Source organism: Numenius arquata, chromosome 7 (assembly GCF_964106895.1).
Source record: "Numenius arquata chromosome 7, bNumArq3.hap1.1, whole genome shotgun sequence".
Lineage (NCBI taxonomy): Eukaryota > Metazoa > Chordata > Aves > Charadriiformes > Scolopacidae > Numenius > Numenius arquata.
This window is the reverse complement of record NC_133582.1, coordinates 15,024,808-15,044,604: the sequence shown is the minus strand read 5'-3', so window position 1 is coordinate 15,044,604 and position 19,797 is coordinate 15,024,808. Positions and strand designations below refer to the sequence as shown.

At 36.4% G+C, this 19,797-nt stretch overlaps 1 protein-coding gene across 1 annotated transcript in view; it reads right to left on the bottom strand.

Moving 5' to 3' along the window:
* AFG1L (AFG1 like ATPase) overlaps window positions 1-19,797 on the bottom strand; it is a 62,256-nt gene that overhangs the window by 16,850 nt on the left and 25,609 nt on the right. Inside the window, exons 7-8 of the mRNA XM_074150691.1 lie at window positions 18,186-18,244; window positions 2,831-2,913 (exon numbers count right to left, since the gene is read on the bottom strand). Of these exons, the coding sequence (XP_074006792.1) occupies window positions 2,831-2,913; window positions 18,186-18,244 (142 nt within the window). The remainder of the gene's footprint in view (window positions 1-2,830; window positions 2,914-18,185; window positions 18,245-19,797) is intronic.

Here is a 19,797-nt window from a genome sequence, read left to right as displayed (position 1 = left end):
TGGGAAAAGATCAACTCACACACAGACAGTGAAAATGCAAAATATCTGTGCTGGAAGCTGAAGTAAAGTTTATAATTCATCTTCTGGTTGACCTATAAATCAGCTGGATTAGAGAATATTTTTTTGTCCCTGAATAGGTTAGAGGGCCCACCTTTCTGTGTTTCATTTTTAGAGAACATACATAATACTTCTAGCTGAGTTTGAAAGCTGAAAACAGTAAATTAATGCTACAGTAGACAATAAACTAGAAGTAGGATATAGTTCTAGTTTAGTCAAGGAAATGCTTCACTGAAGTGTGTATGACCTCATTTGGTGTGAAAAGTCTGCTGTTACGGATCATGGGTGCACGCTAGTTGCGTTGCTTCACACAGTTCTAGACATCCTCTAAACGACAAGTGATGATCAGCATGTTACACAATTACTTTCCTGTTCATTAGGCCTCAAGCACCTTAAAAATATTAACATCAGAACTGAAATAACTACTTTTTAGCTCAAGCTTAATGATAGCAAGCATTGATGATACAAAGATTTGGGGAAAAAACCCACCGAACTTCCGCAAGTGCTATTTCAAACGCTTTAAAGAACCTTTTGTGAATAGTAGATTACATAAAATTGTAACTTCAAAAAAAGCAGTTTCTCTCAAAATTTATGTTTGTGTGCTGCTTTCCTGTGACAAAATGACAAATGAAAAGGAACAGACAAAACCAGAAAAAAAAGCCACAAAAGGGGGAAAAAGGGTACATATATACTGAAGAGTATGCACAAGCGTATGCACATAACTATCAAAAAGTTTGATGTAAAGGCTACAAGCAGAAACAGCCAAATACGGTGCCCAGGCAGACATTTGCACCTAATTGCCAAGAAAGTTTGTTTCGAAAATAGACACCTGAGAGTGAGATCAAGGAAGCTGCTTTGATCAGGAATCTTGTAATTGTGTTACACTGACTGCTTTCAGATGAGTATGAAACAGCTTTAAGCAACCCTTAGTTGCGTATTTTAAATGAAGAAATGGCTACACAAATTATGAAGCATCAAGAGGATTTTTAAAAAAAAAACTTGATGATGATACTATAACCATGAATAGAGGAATGTAAACATGATGGACAAGAACATTTTCTTTTGGGCACAGGACTGCTAAGTAATTTTAAAAATCTGTAGCAAAATAGTGTATAGTATCTAATTTTAAGACAAAAAAAGAAATCCCCACATACTATGCTAGTTCTGCAGGGTTAAAAGCTCCAATAGGCAAGTTTGAATAGAAGAATGAGTAAGATTCCCTCAAAAAAAGAAAGGACAATGAAACAAGTTTCTTCTATCCATTGGCAGCTATGGGATTATTTTTTTCCCCCCACACTGCTTCCTAATGATTTACACAACAAGTTCTAGAGGTAACCAACATTCTTCCAATGAGAGAACGTGAGACAGACTTATCACCAATCTCTTCCATTCACTCAATCACCACAAAATACTTTGGCTGGGTACTACCTCTAGGGCTTGCTCATATTTTCTTCTCCTCCTCTAAGAGCTGATACCATAGGCACCATTTACCTGCTAGAAACCACATACGTGCTCTTCCTTTCTCCAGAGTACGGACAGTGAGAAAAGAATACGGTAGGTGCTCTCCACAATTATCAAACAAAAAGTCACTGAGTGCAATGGGCACAATAAGCGGAGCCATAAGGAGGGACAGCTACGTAGGCATCGGAACAAGAGCCACAATGAGCAATTTTGAGATAAGAGTGGCGGCTCCAAGCAGTACTTCCAAGCAGACACCGCAAAACATAAAACAACTTAGAGCCAGGCAAGAATATAGAACTAGAGTTACTTTTCTTGAGTACAGATAGAGTATGTGCATTTGAACCATTTTCCACATATAAAATTCTGTCATTTCCTTCCCAAAGCAGGAAGAACGACCTGTCGTAATTCTGCTAAGCAGTACTCCTCCTTCCAGACAAACAACTACAATTTCTAACTTCATAAAGTGATACAAACATACTTTGTTTAAACTATCTATCACATCGATGAAAATGCTGCACATTTCTTAATGGAAATATGATATTAAAATCAATGTTGTATGTTGGGTTGAAAGATATAATGGTTATAAATCTTATTTTAAGTTACTGTTTGCCTTGCTCAAGTTGTCATTGATTAAATAATATTATAATACCAAATACAAGATAGAAAAGTGTCTGCAATGCAAAGGTTTCAAAGTATTTTAAAAAAAAAAGGATATTTCTATCAGGCAGATACAAGCTGCAACCATAAGCAGGACTGTGAAAGTATTTTAAAATATATTTATCTGCAAATATACAATAAAGTGCTAAAGAAATTTTGTCAAGATAAACAGAAACAATCTGTCAAAATAGGAGGGTGCTGATTTTTTTTTTAATCCACAGCACTGGAAATACCCAACATTAAATGAATCCTTGTCATTGGATTTCAATAAATACTTAATTACTTAAATACAATAAGGATGTTCTTCTATTATAAGAGAATTGTGCAATCTCTTACAAGAGGATATTCATTACTTTCTAACCATCTGTCACTTCAGTTCTCCAAACACCACACCTCCCCAAAAAATCTAATTAGTTTTTATTCAGTCAAACATTATAAATGATGCTAGTGTGGATACTGAAAATGTAATTTAATGAAGTTAATATCAAGGCATAATGGAAGGCGGTTTGCTGAACAAAATGGACCAGAAGGCAAAGAAAGGAAAAGTCACACTCTGCTAATTCTGCTATACATTTTTTCATTTCCCATTGACTAGGAAATTATTGCTTAATAAGAAGGAAAAAGAGGGCAAATAACGTATCACAGATAAACTTACAGGTAGTAAAGTTTTCCAGCAGCAGGAAGCACTCGTTTCCTGTAGTCTATTCCAGAATCAAGCTGGACTGTGCTGCAGTATTTCTAGAGAGACAAAAAAAAAAAAAAAAAAAAGAGAAAAGAGAAAAAGAGAATAGCTTTCCTCAAGCCAAAGCTGTATTTATTATTGTCTGCATTAGAGAGGAGACACACTGCTGTGATAAACCATCAGCATGAATATCATCTGCAAAAATGAAATCAAGATCACAAAACTGAAGTCTCCCTTACAACTATCGAAGCAAAGAACTAAGCTGGAAATCATTCACATATTCAAAACAAAAAAGTAACCATTTTCAGAAGTCCATCAACTAGAAAATTAATATAGAATGGACGCACAGGGAATTAAATGAGGGTAGATATTACTTGTTCTCTCTGGGTAGTGCTCTGTTGGGGGCAGGGTGTAAAAATAATTATTTTCACATTAAAGAATACATATTTAGAAATAGAAAATTAGGAACAATAAAAATTGAACAGATCACAATAAAATTCTGGCAACAGAGACAACTGAAACTACTACTACTTTTTAAGTTGAAAATATTCTTTTTCTTTTCCTTTTACTACGAAGATTAGAAATTCTGTAAATCAAACATCAAATACATGGACCTCACCAAGTTTTGTTGCAAAACAGACTGGGGCATAAAAGGGAATAAACAAAGCTCAGCGTCAAAAAGATCTTGTTTGATTTTTGTAATGTCTGAATTGTCTCAGAAAAGGATCTTTTGTCTCCCCTTTAAACAACCTGTAAGATTCCAAGTGTGATATAGATGTCTGCGAGTAGTCACAATAATTGCTTCTGTTAGAAAACTCAAAACCAGCTGCACTAAAAGGTGCTTTTTTTGATTCAAGGCCTGAGGCCGAGAGCAAAATTCTCACTAACCTCAGTGGGATCAAGATTTCACACCCTCTGGTAAAGGGAATAGCTCTGCTTATCTGTTATTACTACTGCCAACATACACAACTTCTGGGTGTTATATAGCTAGAAGGAAAAGAAGCTATAACAGAAAGGGAGGAAAAGTTTTAATGTTTTAGAAAATATACCTCTATCAACAATTGAATTAAAGCAATAAAACTTTTTTTTGGTAGGTAATTCAACACCATTAAAATTCTTTAGACTGCTAGAATCCACTAAATTACTCTGCTTCTTCACTGCACTATGAACTATTAGTTTATCTTTAATACTCTCGTTAAGCGCTTCATATTCTGTGTGTCAAATTTTTCAAAGCCTCTTTGGGGCTATTCAAATATCAAAACTGGAAATGTCAGATCTCATTTATAGCAACTACACTGCAGGAAAAAGAAAACCCTTAAATTTTAGAAGAACTATGAGCAGTGATTTAAGGAACAATGGCCTTTTTGAACAAATGCGTTGCACAGGACTTACGGGTTACAAATATCTGCAGGAGTGACTGTGATGACTCATTGTACTATTTTTTTTTCCCTTGGCTATTACTGAGGGCTCTAGACCTATTTTTAACCTCCAACTTCTCTGCAAAGATAAACAGCTGAAGAAAGAAGGGGAAAAGAAATCATCCTGAAAGCACAGAATCCCAAGAAAATCCATGTATCTTTAATTCCGGTAAGTGAAAAAGCCATGCTAATCAAATCATTATCTTGGGCTAAGGCTACTGCAAACACAATAGCATTGGTGCTACAATATTATTATAATCTATTCCCTTTCTTTTCACGAAAGCTTACAAAGAAAGAGAATAACAGAGCAGAAGATAAAAGTTCCAGAGGCATGTAATAATATGCACAAGGGAGGGAGGATGTTTAAGCTTTTCTTCAGCATCAGTCTGGCAGCCAAGCCTAGAAGGAAGATTCCTGACATTTCACAGCAGAGCCGACAGTGTACTTAGCTTTTCCTTGCCAGGCACTGATGCTCAGCATCTTTCCACCTAGTGTTCTATTTTTCCAAAGTAGTAGACTAGCTCAAGTATTATTTTCTTCATGTTAGTAGCAAAAAAAACCCAAAACACATTACTACAGCTATGCTGACTAGGAAATTATTTAGATTAACTTCAGATACTTGGATAATGCTGTTTATCATTTTGGGGTTTTTGCCCGGAAACAACAGATAGGGAATTTTGCATGAATTCAGCCTCATCTCTTTGGCCTTCAAGACGGGTTTACAAACTCTGCCGGCTCTCTCGGCGTGTTGTGTTGCACATAGAGTGAGGAGTGAACACAGCACTACATATAATTAAAGGTGTGGCATGGTTATGGTACAGCTGAAAGAAGAAAAAGCGCACCTGGACACTCTAGCTGGTGCACATTTATTGTGCCGATACTTACAGCGGTGCCTGCGGCTCAGCTGGTAGCGAGTGCTGAGCAGGGCAGACGTTCTGCGCGCTCAGATACAGACTGATGCTGGCCTAGATGACGCAGGTCACTGCACCCTGCTGAAATAGGGATCAGCGGTTGGTGCTACGGGATTTTAGTCCACTTGTGTTCTGCTTACAAGCTTACCACTCCTTAAATGCACCGCCAGTCTTCTATGACTTCATGATTTAACATTACGGTGAATGAATTCTGGAGGTAAGAACTGTACGTGTAAATACTACCAACAGAGCTACGAAGTAGATGCATTTCTTCTGTCTTCCCTTTTCTCTTTCTTCAAAATAATTAGTATTATCACTATTCAGGAAAAAATCACTATCATTAGTGACTCTAGTTAAGAAGAGCCAGTGTGCTCAAAAGGTTATTTAAGTAAGCTTTTTACACTACAAACATTTGCCTAAATGAAAGATTATTTCTTTTCCCTATGAACCTTGTCTTGTACGTCTACAATGTATGTACTACTATTGATTCTAATGTGATATAACATTACATAGTTTATTTAAAAAATGTTAGATATTCCGGGCTCTAGATCCTTTCAGCCAGAAAGGCAATAGCAGCATGCCGCTCAGAGATATATAAAATAAAGTTGTTGTAGTTCTACTGATTTTTTGCTTCCTTAGGAGGCAAAAGTCAACTGAACCAAACATCAGCAAAATGGAAAAACAGAATTGATATACAATAGTTTTCTGAAACACATGATATAAGCCAGTTAACAGGAACAGAGAAATACTCAGTCCTTTGGAAAACATTTGGCATTTTACTATCCTACTCCTTAGATGTTCCTAATTAATTTCCGGTTTTGGTTTGGGGTTTTTTTGGACTTAATTATGTCCTATCTTTCAAACACAGTTCTGTCTTCTATTTTTCAAACCAGCATTCCAATTGAAATCTGGCTTATATTTTACTTTGAATCTCTATCATATTTTTCATCCATTACTGTCTCAAGAACCACTGACTTGGACCTCAAAGCCAGTTACTTCCCTTTTTTTTCATCTGTCTCTCTTTTTTTTTTTTTTTTTTTTTTTGAACTCTCCAGGCTGATGCTCTGTTCAGGAAAGCACTCCAGCCACTTAGAGCCCATGTTCTACATAACATTAAAACAGCCACAAGAATTTCCTAACCCCTCTACAGGTTCATGTGTGTAAGTATCTACCGCTGTTCGTCATTAATTATTTTTACTGAGACACTTCAAAGCTCACCCACACCTATTCTGTCAGGCACTGTATAAGTACACATAAAAAGCACAGCCCCCTGCCACTAGAACAAAACATTATAATCTGTGTAGCAATATGCTCCCAGAAAACATTCCTTTAAAACACGATTGCTGTTGTTAAGACTATCAGCTTTGAAGGGTAGGAACAACCTTCTCCTTACATGAATTTATGACAGTAAGGTACAGATCTATAGGTGCTACGGGAAAATAACGTGACCAAAAAAAAAAAAAAATCTAACAGAAGTGTGAATAAAGAAACCGATCATTAAATAACAATGTAGAAGAAATTAATGCCAACAAAACGGCAAACAAATACGCACTGGTATTTATACGCAAACACGCAATGCTATTTACGCCAAGTGAGCTCTGGGCAGTAGAGGACAGGTGTGACAGCAGGACCAGGGAACCCAAGGGCAGTAACAGGAGGGCTGGTGGCACCCCCAGGCAGGAACAGCAGCATTTCTCCTCCAAGTTAAGAATGTACCAGTGGAGACGGTTCTAAAGAGGGATTCAGCACATGGTCACCTTAATGCAAAGCCAGAGTCAGAAAGGTCACAAAGAAGCTCAACCCCAAAATGAAATCCAAAGGTTTTCATTTTGGGGTTTCCTTTGTAGACAAGGGTACTCACCATGGCTCTTTGTTTCTACACATGTAAACATGCACTTATCTGCTTCACAGGAGTGCAGAATAAATGTGGGGTTTTTTTTCAAGAGAAATGCTTTAGATGTTAAAAAGACAGCATATAATCAGAATGTAAAACAGAATAAAATAAAGCACAACAAAATATTGTATACTTCCAACCTAAACACTTAAAATACTAGATTTAAAAAAATGTATCAAAAAATAAAAAAAAATAAAAAATCAAAAATAAAAAAAAATAAAAAAAAATCAAAAAATCAAAAAATTTAAAAAATCAAAAAACCAAATACTACTCACAACTGTAAGAATTAAATATTGAACCTTAGAGAGGGTGCACCATGCATCTTCTCTCCCCTTCATAGGTGTCAATGACATTATACTCCTGCATCATGGCATCAGAAAAATCAATACTATCATTCACAAACCCAGCAAATTTAGGGGGTGGGGGTGCAGGTAGGCTTCTCTACTTCTTACCCTTCATCTTTTTGCAGTAGGGAAAAACCCTTACTAGGATTACATACAGAAGTTCTAGTTTCTCTCTCCATCTTTGGACTAACTTCTCCAGCACTGGACTGATTAAACCCTACAGATGTGATTGCATCCTCACACTCACTAATCACCACAGAATCCTAATCAACAGCCAAAGAACTAACCAGAGTGCTCAGATTGTTAGTACTTAATTGTCAAAGCCACGACTCTGACTATTGGTTTCTGTTTTTTAAGATGGAGATTTAAACTTTCAAATTTCATTTACTTATGCTAAACTTCTACTTTTCTTTTGAAATAAATACTTAAAATTGAAGCTACAGTTATTCTAGTCTGTTCTTGTGGAACCATCTACAGTTTCCAACAGATTTTTCTATTCTATTGAGATATTTCAAGTCTGACTTACCCTATTCAATTCAAATGCATAAAATTAATTAGTCATACAATTTATTTTGAAGTCATTTATGTATTTATGTATACAAAGAACAAATACAATTACAGAATTGAAAACGCAATTAGTAAGTTAAAAATACAGCATGATCATGCACTCATTTCCACTGAAGTGGCAGAAAAACTTTTTATTGCAGAAAGAAAAAAGACAAAGCCTCAAGGCTAAACTCCAGAGAGAACACCTACAGCAATGATCTTCAGACAGAATAGATAAAATTATACTTTCAGTATACCTACTGTAGAAAGTTATTAAATATAGACTAATATAAATACATTTTTCCTCCTGTAAGCACCTCTAATATTCCTTTGTTGCCACGATAAACTTTTTAATATCTACCGTTCTTTAACTGCTCAAGAAATCAAAGTATATGACATGATAGGTAGGTAAGTAGAGGAACAAAGGTGTTAGAAAATTTCAAAAGGCAGTCAAAGTTAACTGGATAACAAGTTCTCAAGACGTGTGTTTCTCTGTGTCACAAAACCCCTTGAAATGCTAATACTTGGCCTTGTGATCAACTGCACTAAATACAACCTGTCCCTGTGAGCTCAAATTCTGTGATCAGCTCATGACTCTTGACAATGAAGGTAAGTTGGTATCTCTTAACCTTATTGAAGACCACCATAAGTCAACCCAATTGTTGTTCTCTGCTGTGAATTTTAATGCCATTAAAAAAACATTAAAAAACAACATATAAAATCATACAGTTCATCCTGTCAGCCCACAGGATCAGACAAACCCTATCTAAGGGCCTGCAGAGAAGGTGTAGGGGAATGGGGATGGAAGTGCTTCATCTTGAGATGATCGCTACCTTAATTCCCACACCTGCTGAGTTTCCTCAGCCTTTCACACTGAGGTCAAACCAGACACCCACAAATGCAGTGGTAGCACTGCACCTGCAGCATCAAGTCCACTTTCCATATGAGCAAAGAAGAGTACAGTCCTATCCCCAGGCATGCAAAGCTCCACAATTAATACTCTTGGCCTCTGGTGTAGTTCTTAACAAGCAGATTAGAACACCTGCTATTAATAACCAAGCCACGCCTAACCGAGAAGCGCAACTTCTAACCACTCTTTCTGAGCAAAAGGAATCATAGTTTCCACATAGGTATCATCTTCCATTTTCAAATACATCTATCTCTTTTTATTAATGTATATCCAAAAAACACCACACACCTGTCCTGCTGATTTGGTCTCCATTAACAACACACAGGATCACTAGCATTCCTTCCCTCCAGCAGATAGAAAATAATGAGATTGCTCATTGGCAATCATTCTTCTTATACATTTAGATCCAGCCTAAGAAAGAAAAATTCTCTTGCATCGCGCAAGACGTAGACACGTGATGAGAACCCTCAGCCAGCAACAGAGGAAGAGTTCCTCAGGTAAACAGAGCTCGCTGGACTTAACCATTTTCGTTTTTCATTGTTTGACTCCATGTAGTGTTAGATTATTAACCAGAATATTATTTCCTCTTTCTTAAGTTCTTTCTTAAGCTACCTCAATAAAAGATTTATTCATCCAAAGGATACCTTTACAATTGGCATTTTCCTAACTGATTCATAACTGCGGTAGAACAAGAACCCTTTCAAGCCAAAACACAGCATGTCATGAAAAAATTATTTCTGACCTACAAAGCATAACCACAGGTTTTAACTTTGTCGTACTCTCAAAGCCATCAGCAACTGACAATCACCAGCATGTTTCAGAATGTGAAACTGGTCCGACTGGGACTCGAGCTGGGCAGGTCTCTCCGCAGCTTGCTGAGAGAAGCGTACGAGGCGCAGTGCAGCGTTTCCTCTCTGGTGCGGCTCTAAAAGGAGATCAACCTGATCATTAAGTCACAAGCAAGCATGGTACAGGTGCAGGACCTTCAAAGGGCTGCTCCTTTTCTCCATACTTAAAATAGGCCTTGTTTAAGAAAAAAACAAACAAACAAAAGGTAAATCAAGTTTGTAACACTCCTAACTTTCTGCTACCCAGACGCATGGAAAGGAGATATACTCAGGGGGAGGGGGAAGAAGAAAGGGAATCATCCGGTATTTTGTGGTGGATAAAAACTTGGTCCAAGCGTTGCTGGGTGTGCATACAGTTTTTGTCTCCCTGTTCAGATGTTGTTGAAACAGTAGACTTTAAAGAAAATGTCAATGAATCCTCATAAGCACTATACATGACCTCTGGGGTAATTAGCAATCATTCAAAAGCAACAAGACTAAAATGTTCTATTCTTTATTACTGTCAGCTCTTGTCTTGATCAGCATTTTAATAAAGATGGTTCATTGCTAAGACAGTTTCATGAATCAGTCATAATTACATTCTGACACGCAGTGAATAGTAAAGCAAAACTAAATATCACTTCATCAACCTTTCTAACCTTTATGCAAGTATTAACTGTAAATAATTTTTACACAATCTTACAACAGAAAATCTGCATATTTCTTAGCTTTGTATATACCCTACCCTAACTGAATATCCTGTGACCTATACCTGAAAAAAATCCCCTTACAATCAGGCATAATTATTTAGTCTTGCATGATATTCAGGTGTTGCCTTTCACAGATCAAATCAACTTCAAGTACAAAAGGCTATTTGTTCTACAAAACAGTACAATGCTTTAAGGGGTTAACTAAGTTGTTTTTACAGTGCTTTCCCCCCATATTCTTCTGCAATAACAAAATATGGGAAATTGCTACAATAGCCTTAGAAACTTCATGCTTGTTTGAATTGTAAACACTGTAACAAACAAAAAAACCCCAAACCCACACAAATTTCGAGGAAAACTTTCAAAATGTCATCTGAGAATATTGTACGGTATCAATGAAACTAATCATGCTCAGGTTAATTTTGAATAACAAGTGTTTTATTTGTGAATTATTTTTAAACAGACCTAGAGCAAAAAGATCTGGGAAGTGAAATACTGCCAAATATAATTTTTAAATGAATCTTTTTCTTACACTTGTGACAAGAACATTTAAACCTTAAACTGAAGAGTTCAGCAGAGATAAATTTAGAGGTAAAATTAATTCAATTGAAGTTGCACAAGTTTACATTACAGCCTTCCAAACTTTAACAACTAAGAAACCCCACCATTCTTGCTACCACAAGGAACATACGATCTATTGTACAACTTTTCAATAACTTTATTTTAATGTCTAGCTACAAATCAGCTACCCCCTAGGAAGAGGAAAAATAGACAATTAACTTGTAAAATAATGGTGCATGAATGAAGACAGAGACTCTTAAAACGTACTGTTTTGTGAATAGTATTTCAGATATTCAGACAAAAGTGAAAGAATTCAGGAGGTACAGATGTGGCTGTGCTGGGTAGGAGACAAGTAGCCTCTCATTTTTCCAGTCAGGAAGCAGAAGAATGGCAGAGTAAACTTCCATGCAGTAAGAGCTACACTGAACAGCTCTCCCCATTTCACATCCCTTAGGAGAAAAACCTTCCTCACAGAGTAAGTATAAATACAAAAAAAAAAAAAAAAAAGCCCAACCCCAAACCACTGTATAAACAGTCAGTTTTGCTAAAGAACCAATAATGACTGTAACTTTCAATCTGCCAGTAAACAAGCTGTGGCAAACACAAAGGCCAAGAGTTCACTCTGAATTTATAACATGATGTTTCATAAGCTAAGGGTCAAATTCACCCTAATACATGTACTTCATTGGAATTATACCCTGAATTAAACTATTTGTCTAGATTTCTTTTTTGCTGTTGGTTTTCTTTTTAACATTTGATTTGTATTTCTTTTCCCACTATTAGCCTTTGCTCCTGCCAGAACTGTTGGCAGGCAGGAAAAAATAAAGGAAAAAAAAAAAAGTAGTATTGATTTACGAAGCTGGATTTCCCAGAATAAAAAAAAAAAAATGCGATTAAGATCTAAACAAAGGCTAAAGATGGCTTACGCTTAGCTCTGATGAGGTCCACTACCTCATTACCAACAACTGAAAACTTCTGATGCATTTTGTTTCTAGGGAATCCAAAAGTCCTTGCTGTAAAGCAGGCTGGGGGGTGCAGGGGCCATTCACTCTCTCTGTATCACAACCATTATGTAAGAAGTATAAAACACTGCCTTTATGCTGCCAAACCACAATGACTCTTCTTACATCAAAGCGTTTTCACCACTAGGGGTTTTTTTCTCCGAAATTTATTCAAGCCAAGGGCAGGGAGACAACAATTCATACACGCTAATTACACCTAATTATCTATTCCTTTTTTTTTTTTTTTCCACCAGCTTCGGCCAGTGCTATTTGCTATCTGGGTTTCTCACAACCTCCCCTTGCCCTGTCCATCCAGCTCAACAGTAAAGTCTTTGAAGAAAACAGTTGTGGCTTCTTAGAATTTTAACAATATAAGGTTCAACTCAAATTAAATTATTCTATTATTAGTTTTGACACATTTATGTGTTAAATATGAAGGCCTCGGTTAATTTGGCAAATTCCTCACATCTCTTCATGGCTAGAATTGCTGGTAACACCCTCTCTTGTAGGAGCTTCTCCTCATGCTTTCTTTTCATGATCTAAATGAAATGTTTATTGGATTAAAGTTCTTCTCTGCAGACCTCCACGGTGGCCTGTGACAAAGAGCTTAAAAGCTTTATTAATTGGCTCGGGCTTTTTGGAGGGAGGCAGGACCTCATTTCACATTACATCACAAGCAAATAAAACTGCCACGTGTAATTAGACTAATTTACCCTGATACAGCAGGAACCAACTATTCCATATCTATCATATGCTTTGATTTACTCATTTTAATCAAGGAGTAAACAAACCAAGCAAGAACTCGGGAAATTCTAACAATTAAAGGAAGTGAGAAGGCAAGGAGCCTGACACTGAGCTACAGTAGCAACTATTTTATCCTTAGATAAAGTTTTGATCTGCATCTAAACAAACTGTCTAGGAGCAGGTATGTGCAAGATGTAGATGGCAAACAAACGGAACACCTTAAATATCAAAAGAACACACTAAAGCAACAGGTACATTGCAAAATATTTTAACAGTTAAGTGCTCTGAACTACAGAATTCAAAGAATCCTTCTGTTTAAATTAACACACACACAGGCTTATAGGGCTGAATGCAGAAAGGGCTGGTTACTTCTAATCTGACACCTTGCTTTCCAAGTACAACATTTTGTCAGTGAACCGTTTTACAAATCTGTCAAACTAAAATTACCTAGAAACGATACTGATGCCTAGCACAAACACACTTGCAATCATGCTGTATTTTTTATTTTTGATTTTTTTTATGTTTAATTAGGTATACTTCACAAAAGATGAGTACTTCCATTACTTGCAGAGAGAGAGAACAAGAACAAATGGTCCTTCTACTTAGGAGTTTGCTTGGTTACATACTAAGAAGGGAAACAAAAGCCCCAACATCTTCAGTAATGAAAAAGTCAATTGATAGGCGAAGCCATCACAATATCAAAGGCCTAATCCCTGCAATTCTGACTCAGGTGACAGTTCACAGGGGTCAGAGTGGCTGACACTGACCTCAAAAGCAGGTTTTAACTATTCAACATACTGAAAGCTGCTGGGCTATCACACCATTAGACTGGAACAAACTGACAAATCAATTTCATCAAGGAGATGACTTTTTTTTGGGGGGGTGGAAAGAGGCAGATCCGCCAATCAACAAATCCCTGCATTTCTCACACAGGTGGTTGGACAAAAGCTGAGTGCACCATCAAAGGCATTTTATATCTACCAAATGCCTTTGTACCAAACTAACTCCCACAACTTCCTTAGGGACAGCTCGAAATGTTTTAAACAAATATTTTTCACATATTCAAACTAAGTTACTGAAAAGTGAAACTACTTTTAAATTCCTCTATTTCTTGCTTTGAATGAAAGGGTATATTTTAATTAAAACTAACCAGAGTAGACAACAATGTAAATCCATAATTATTAACCAATTTCAAGAAAGACAGTGAATAATACAACGTATAAAAATACATTATTCCTATTTGAGAGGAGTGTACAACACTCGCTGTTAAAAGCAGTTTTAACCAAATATTTTTAAAATAAATAATGACTTAGTTCCTAACAGCAGAAGAGGGAAAAAAAAAAAAAAAAAAAAAAAAAGAGTTCACTACAGGAAGTTTACAGTAATTTCATGTCCTACTGATAGCAGGTTTCTGGTTGATTCTTTCTCTTTAGTTAAAGCAAACAACACAGGTAGCCAAACCAAACATTTTTATTTTAAAACTGTACCCTTTTAAAGGTATGCTCAGGCTATGAAAGGCCCTAAAACTTCATGATTTTCAGTTAGAATTTAGTGCAGTGCAGGCCTACTGCATGAAGAAAACGTGACAAAATGCAGAAGTTACTTATCTGGTATTTCAACTCAGCTTGACATTTTAAAAATTCACACTACAGTTCCAGGAAACCTTTAAATGAGCAGTTCTTGAGCTTCCAAAAGTTATAGACTCTACAAAACAAACTATTTGAGAAGCTTTCCTTCACGATTGCCCAAAGAATGAAGCATTGAACTACTCACTGCATTAGAACTAGGATGCCAGAACACTTAAGGCTTGTTTAATGTCTTCCTCAAACATCTGAAAAATTAAAATGTTGCCAAAATTACTACCAAACCAGTAAATTAAAGTGTGCTTTTTTTTTTTTTGAAGAGCCTCACTTCAGATCTTGCATCAAATTCATCAAAGTGCTTTATTTGTAAACCAGTTTTAAAATGCATAGAAAATTTTTATATTGGTTATTGGTTTAGGTTAACAACTTTTGGAGTATTTCTGCTCTAAGCGTTTGAACAAAGTACCTGTGAGCAATGTTTTTCTTTTCAAGAACTGCCTTTGTTAAAAAAAGAAAAAAATCGCCTAGGAGTTTCATGCACTTTAAAACACTTGCTAAGAGATGCTACAAGATTAAAAGCTCAATCAGAAGAGACTGTATCTAACTGCAATTATAGAATTAAAAGATTTTCCTTTCTAATACTTCTTATCTCTTTAAAGCTCTATCTTCATAAAATTTCATGGACTGAAGAAGCACTCCCATCTGTTGCGGAAACAAAGCCTTCCATAAAGAATACTGTTTCCCAAAGAATTTTAGCCACAACAACGAACCGATCAATCGAGAGTTTTCCCCTATTTATGAAAACTACCACTTTAAGTTACAGGATTAAAGAATAGCTGAAAAATTGCATCTCAAACTATTTCAAAAGCTGAGAACACTGGAATAGGTTCAGAATTGGGCAGGGGACACGTGCAGGGCAGGAAGAGTTGCCAACAGTTTTAGTGGTGTGCCTAACTACAGAGACCTGGAGATTTTATGTGGCCCCTAAAAAGTGGAACTGAACAACTGCACCTCCCGCTGCAGGCATTCAGCAATCACTTGTGCCAAGTAATCTACCACCTATAAAGGCAATACAGACAAACTTTGCAAGATAACTCTATCTTCCCTAGACTGCTGTTTCACCTTTTTTCCTATTCCACAAAAATTGGTTTGTAGTTATCTTTGTAAGAAATAGGAACCCAATTCCAGATACTGGAATTATCTAGCCTGAAGAAGAAAATAATAAGAAAATCAAGGATGAGCATAGGTAACTCTAGATCAAGGAAATAAACAGGGGTTTTTTGACGATTTGAAGGGAAATATTTTTGTATAACAGTTACCAGGGTATCTAGGAACTATGCATTCTATTTCCGAGGAATGGAAACAGCCTGAAACCTATTTCAAGTGAAGCATCCCTTCACAGAAATGTACTGTTGTTACTTTCCATTCATCCCATCTTTCCAAGAATATTTAAAGGAAATCGAAGCTCCTGTATTGAACATGAACTACTTTTACTGCTAAAACCTTACGCTAAGATTTATGATCATAAAATTAATTTCCTAAGCAAACAAAACCAACCTACCCACTCACCCCCATTGACCAAACCCCAAACAAAAGACCTGCAGGAGTCTCTGAGTCCAGAGAAAACTAAGACAGAAGTTAGTCCAAGTTGTCAAAGTCAGGGAACAGGTTAGATGATAACAACACTACCACAGACACACGTTGAACTTAGAATAAGATGAAGGTACAGAAGACAGTAAACCACAATTGAAGCATCCAATGTAATATTTTTCCATTATATTTCCATGCAAAATCCTGGAAAATGACCCTAAAAATCACACATGGAACTATACACAGCTGATGCAGAAGCTACTCCATCCAATAACACCAGTGCCATGAGAAAAGCTACAGGGATGCCATGGTACAGACTATACACACATTGGGGAGGCCTAAATCTGCATTTCTCAAACCACTGCAGCCAGAGTATTGATTTATTTCTATCCACGCCTTAGTAATGTAAAGGTCATTTGTTAAAATTGTGCTTTAAAATACTTTCCAGTGCATTTTTTTAATGCCTAATTCTGATGTGTTGATTTCAAGATGTAGATTTGGAAATGTTTTGTTTGTAATACTTTGCCATTACCCTTCCACTTTGCAACTAAGGTCAGAGAAGCATTTGTTGATAAGCTTCCTCTGATCCACCTTTCAGGCATTATTTTTTTGGGAAAGAATCATGTTATATTGGTAACATTTATTAAAACAACATTAAAGACATACATCTAGAGCATTGTTAAAACACAAAGATGTAGGGGAAAAAACGATGACATATAATCCAGAATTTTAGAAAGGCCCTTGTGAAGAGAGTGTTGAGTGAAGTGCTTTTTCTCCACTCATACTTATGGTAATGTTTGTCCACCTCTAGTCTGGGTTGTGCTACTTGTTTCTTTTCACACTACTCCATCCTCTGTCGTAGCTCTAAACCAATCCACCTTTAGGACTTTTCTCAGCGTTCTATCCACAAGGTCCCTTCTAAAAATTTAGATTGTTTTCCCAGTCCAGATGAGGTGTTCTGTACGCATAAACTACATTTCTTTTTTTTTTTTTCCTTCAGCTAGCCAAAAAGAGAGAAAAAAGAAACTACAAAGAAGCACACATGATAAATGTTCTTTAAGTGTGATCATCAGTGAAATGAAAGAGCCTTACATTTATCAAGGAAGAAAAATAAGAGTCAAACAAGGAAAGACACATAGAAAAGAAAGATTTGCCATGGATACTGCATTTCAAAAAACAAATGCATATGAAACTACTACTATTCTTGAAAACACTCTATGACCAGGACCCGTCCTGCATCCAATGCAGTCAGCTACATTGAATCTGAAGTGGAAGTGGTTATTCATTTATTTTTATGGTTCTTAATTTTCTAAAGCCATCCAGGCAAGAACCGCTTTTACCAGGAACCTCCCTGACTTTATACACAGCCATTCTGAGATACATAGGAGCGCCACGTTCATGTCAATGGCTTATTAACTTGGAAACCTGTTTATTGCTCAGATGTCAACAGTAGATGGGATTTTCAAAAGTGCTTAGGCAACCAAGCAATCTTATGAATCCAAAATGCCCCCCTGAAAACCCAAGACACTGTCAACTACTTTACTGCTGACCATCTTAACAGAAATATCCAACCAATGTATCTATTCAGCAATTCCAAATTAATTATTATTAAAAATATCTGTGACTTACCCAGAACTTAAAACCGTGAGTTCAACATATGTTCTTTTTTACGGCAAAATAAGCACTGATTGTATTATGCACATCAAGAGAGGATGCTCCATCTTTTAATCTAAATGAAGCAGTTCTAGTTTACGTCCTGCCACACCAGAACACGCAGACTCCAGAAAACTCGCTTCAGAACTGCTGCTTGTTGAACGTTACATGAAGCCTCACAAATTCCCATTCAGAAAACCACTTACACACAAGAAAGACCCAGAAGCAAGGTAACTGAGGGATACACACCAAACACTACTTTCCTCACACCAACGGAACACCAAGTTTTTGTAGCACAATAAATGTAAGATGTCCCCAACTACAATGCAGTGTAACTGTTAGAGGAGTACTATGTTACACGGTATACACCAGTAAGAAAGTCCTATTCAAACAAACAAATTCTGCTACCTTAGTCAAAAAGGTAACTTTTTGTCATATTAAAAATGTCCAGCTTTGAAGCCACGTTAATTCTAGAGAGGAAGAGTTCCTTTTTGCCTTACCTTCAATTATTTTTGCTCCAACCAGTTAAAGCACATACATCTTATCTGGAATCTAGTATCAAAGCAATCGTATACAATTCTCTAATTTACTAATACGGCAGGCAAAATTGAAAAGCATTTAACAACTGACTCTTCTTACCTTCAGCACAGCAATGAAAGGTACAAAATTAGCTCTCTGAAGGCCATTTTTATAGAGATCTGAAAGAAAGGAAATTAGCATAATTTTGCTACTCAGTCTTAATAACAATGTCAGCTTGTCTTTTAGTCTGGCAAATAAAACTCAGTGTTGCTAGAGAGAAGAGAAACAAAAGGTGGAAAAGAAGACCTAAAATTGATTTCTCTTCTTTTGCTGCATGAAAATTCAATACATTCTCAAGCAAGATAGGAACATCCTGAAAAAGTCTAAAAAAGGCAGGGAGTGAAATATGACTTAAGTTTCTAATGATATATAGCTGATTTTAGCAGAAGAAATAAGGGCAGCATCTGTTTTACAGTAAGGATATAAAAAGGGATTTGTAACAGTGGGTATATAATGATATAAGGCCAAAACTATGGAACTGCTAAGTGCCAAGTATTTGGCAGAGGGGAAAAACCCAATGTAAACTAAAAATAAGCTATTTGAGTTTACAAAGTTAGAATCATTCTTATTCAGTGTACTGAGGTACACGTTATTTTCTAGCAATTCTACCGGGTACAACCCCTTTTACCAAAGCAAGAAAAAGGCCTTCATTCCTAAGGCCAAAAAAAAAAAAAAAAATTAAGTTAATATGTAAACTTATGCAAAGTTGCTAAAAATACAACTGAATTTAAAAAAAAAAGTAACATTATGTAACAAAATGCAGTTCTGCACTCAAAGAAAATAAAAATTAACAAAAAAAATGCAAAGCAGCATTCTGTGTCTTATTTATCTCTGTATTTTATATAGCATAAACTTCTCTTCCCTGGAAACTATCCAACTGCCCAACACGTTCATAATAGAATGACTTGTTCTTTGAAAACGTTATCACTGAAACTGTATGATGGGCTGCTATGTTTCATTGATATTAGGAAGCCTTCTAAAAAGGCAGTGCAGCCCCTATGAATGACAGGAGGAATAACAGAATACAGGCACCTGGCAGAGACGTTGCCAAAACTCCCCACAAAGACCACCGCAGGTTACCAATATCACCCATATTCCCCACAATGCCTGAATGCTACAACTAAGCTAAAGCTTTTACACTCTACCAACACCTCATGGTGGACAGAAGATACAGCGTGCATGAGAAACCAGTAGGACACCTACAAAATGGTTTTCACAAAATTGGGTATGTACATAGAAACATATAGGAAAATTGTCAGTGAAGGTGATTCCACACCCTAATTACTAACAAAGTTGTATGAAGCCATATATCGTTTTCATTCAAGTCATATATCATTCTCATTCATAACTCTGCAAATCATAACAGCTATCCATTTGTTAAAACAGCAATCAATTGCATATTTACTTGCAAACAATAGCGAACATCTAACAGTACTGTAAGACAGCTACTTCTGTTAGTTCTTCTAGTTATTAAGGCTGTGAGTCTCCTATTATGTCTCTGTTTTGTAGGGATGAGAAAAAGAAACAGTAATTTTGGTGGAGAAATGAAGCCAGGATTCCTCAAACACTGCACCCAAGCATTTCCCCTCATATTCCTCTGGGACACAAGTTTAACATGGTTAAGCGTAACACTAAAGGTCAGCAGCTGGGTACATCTGCTCTCTAACAAAAA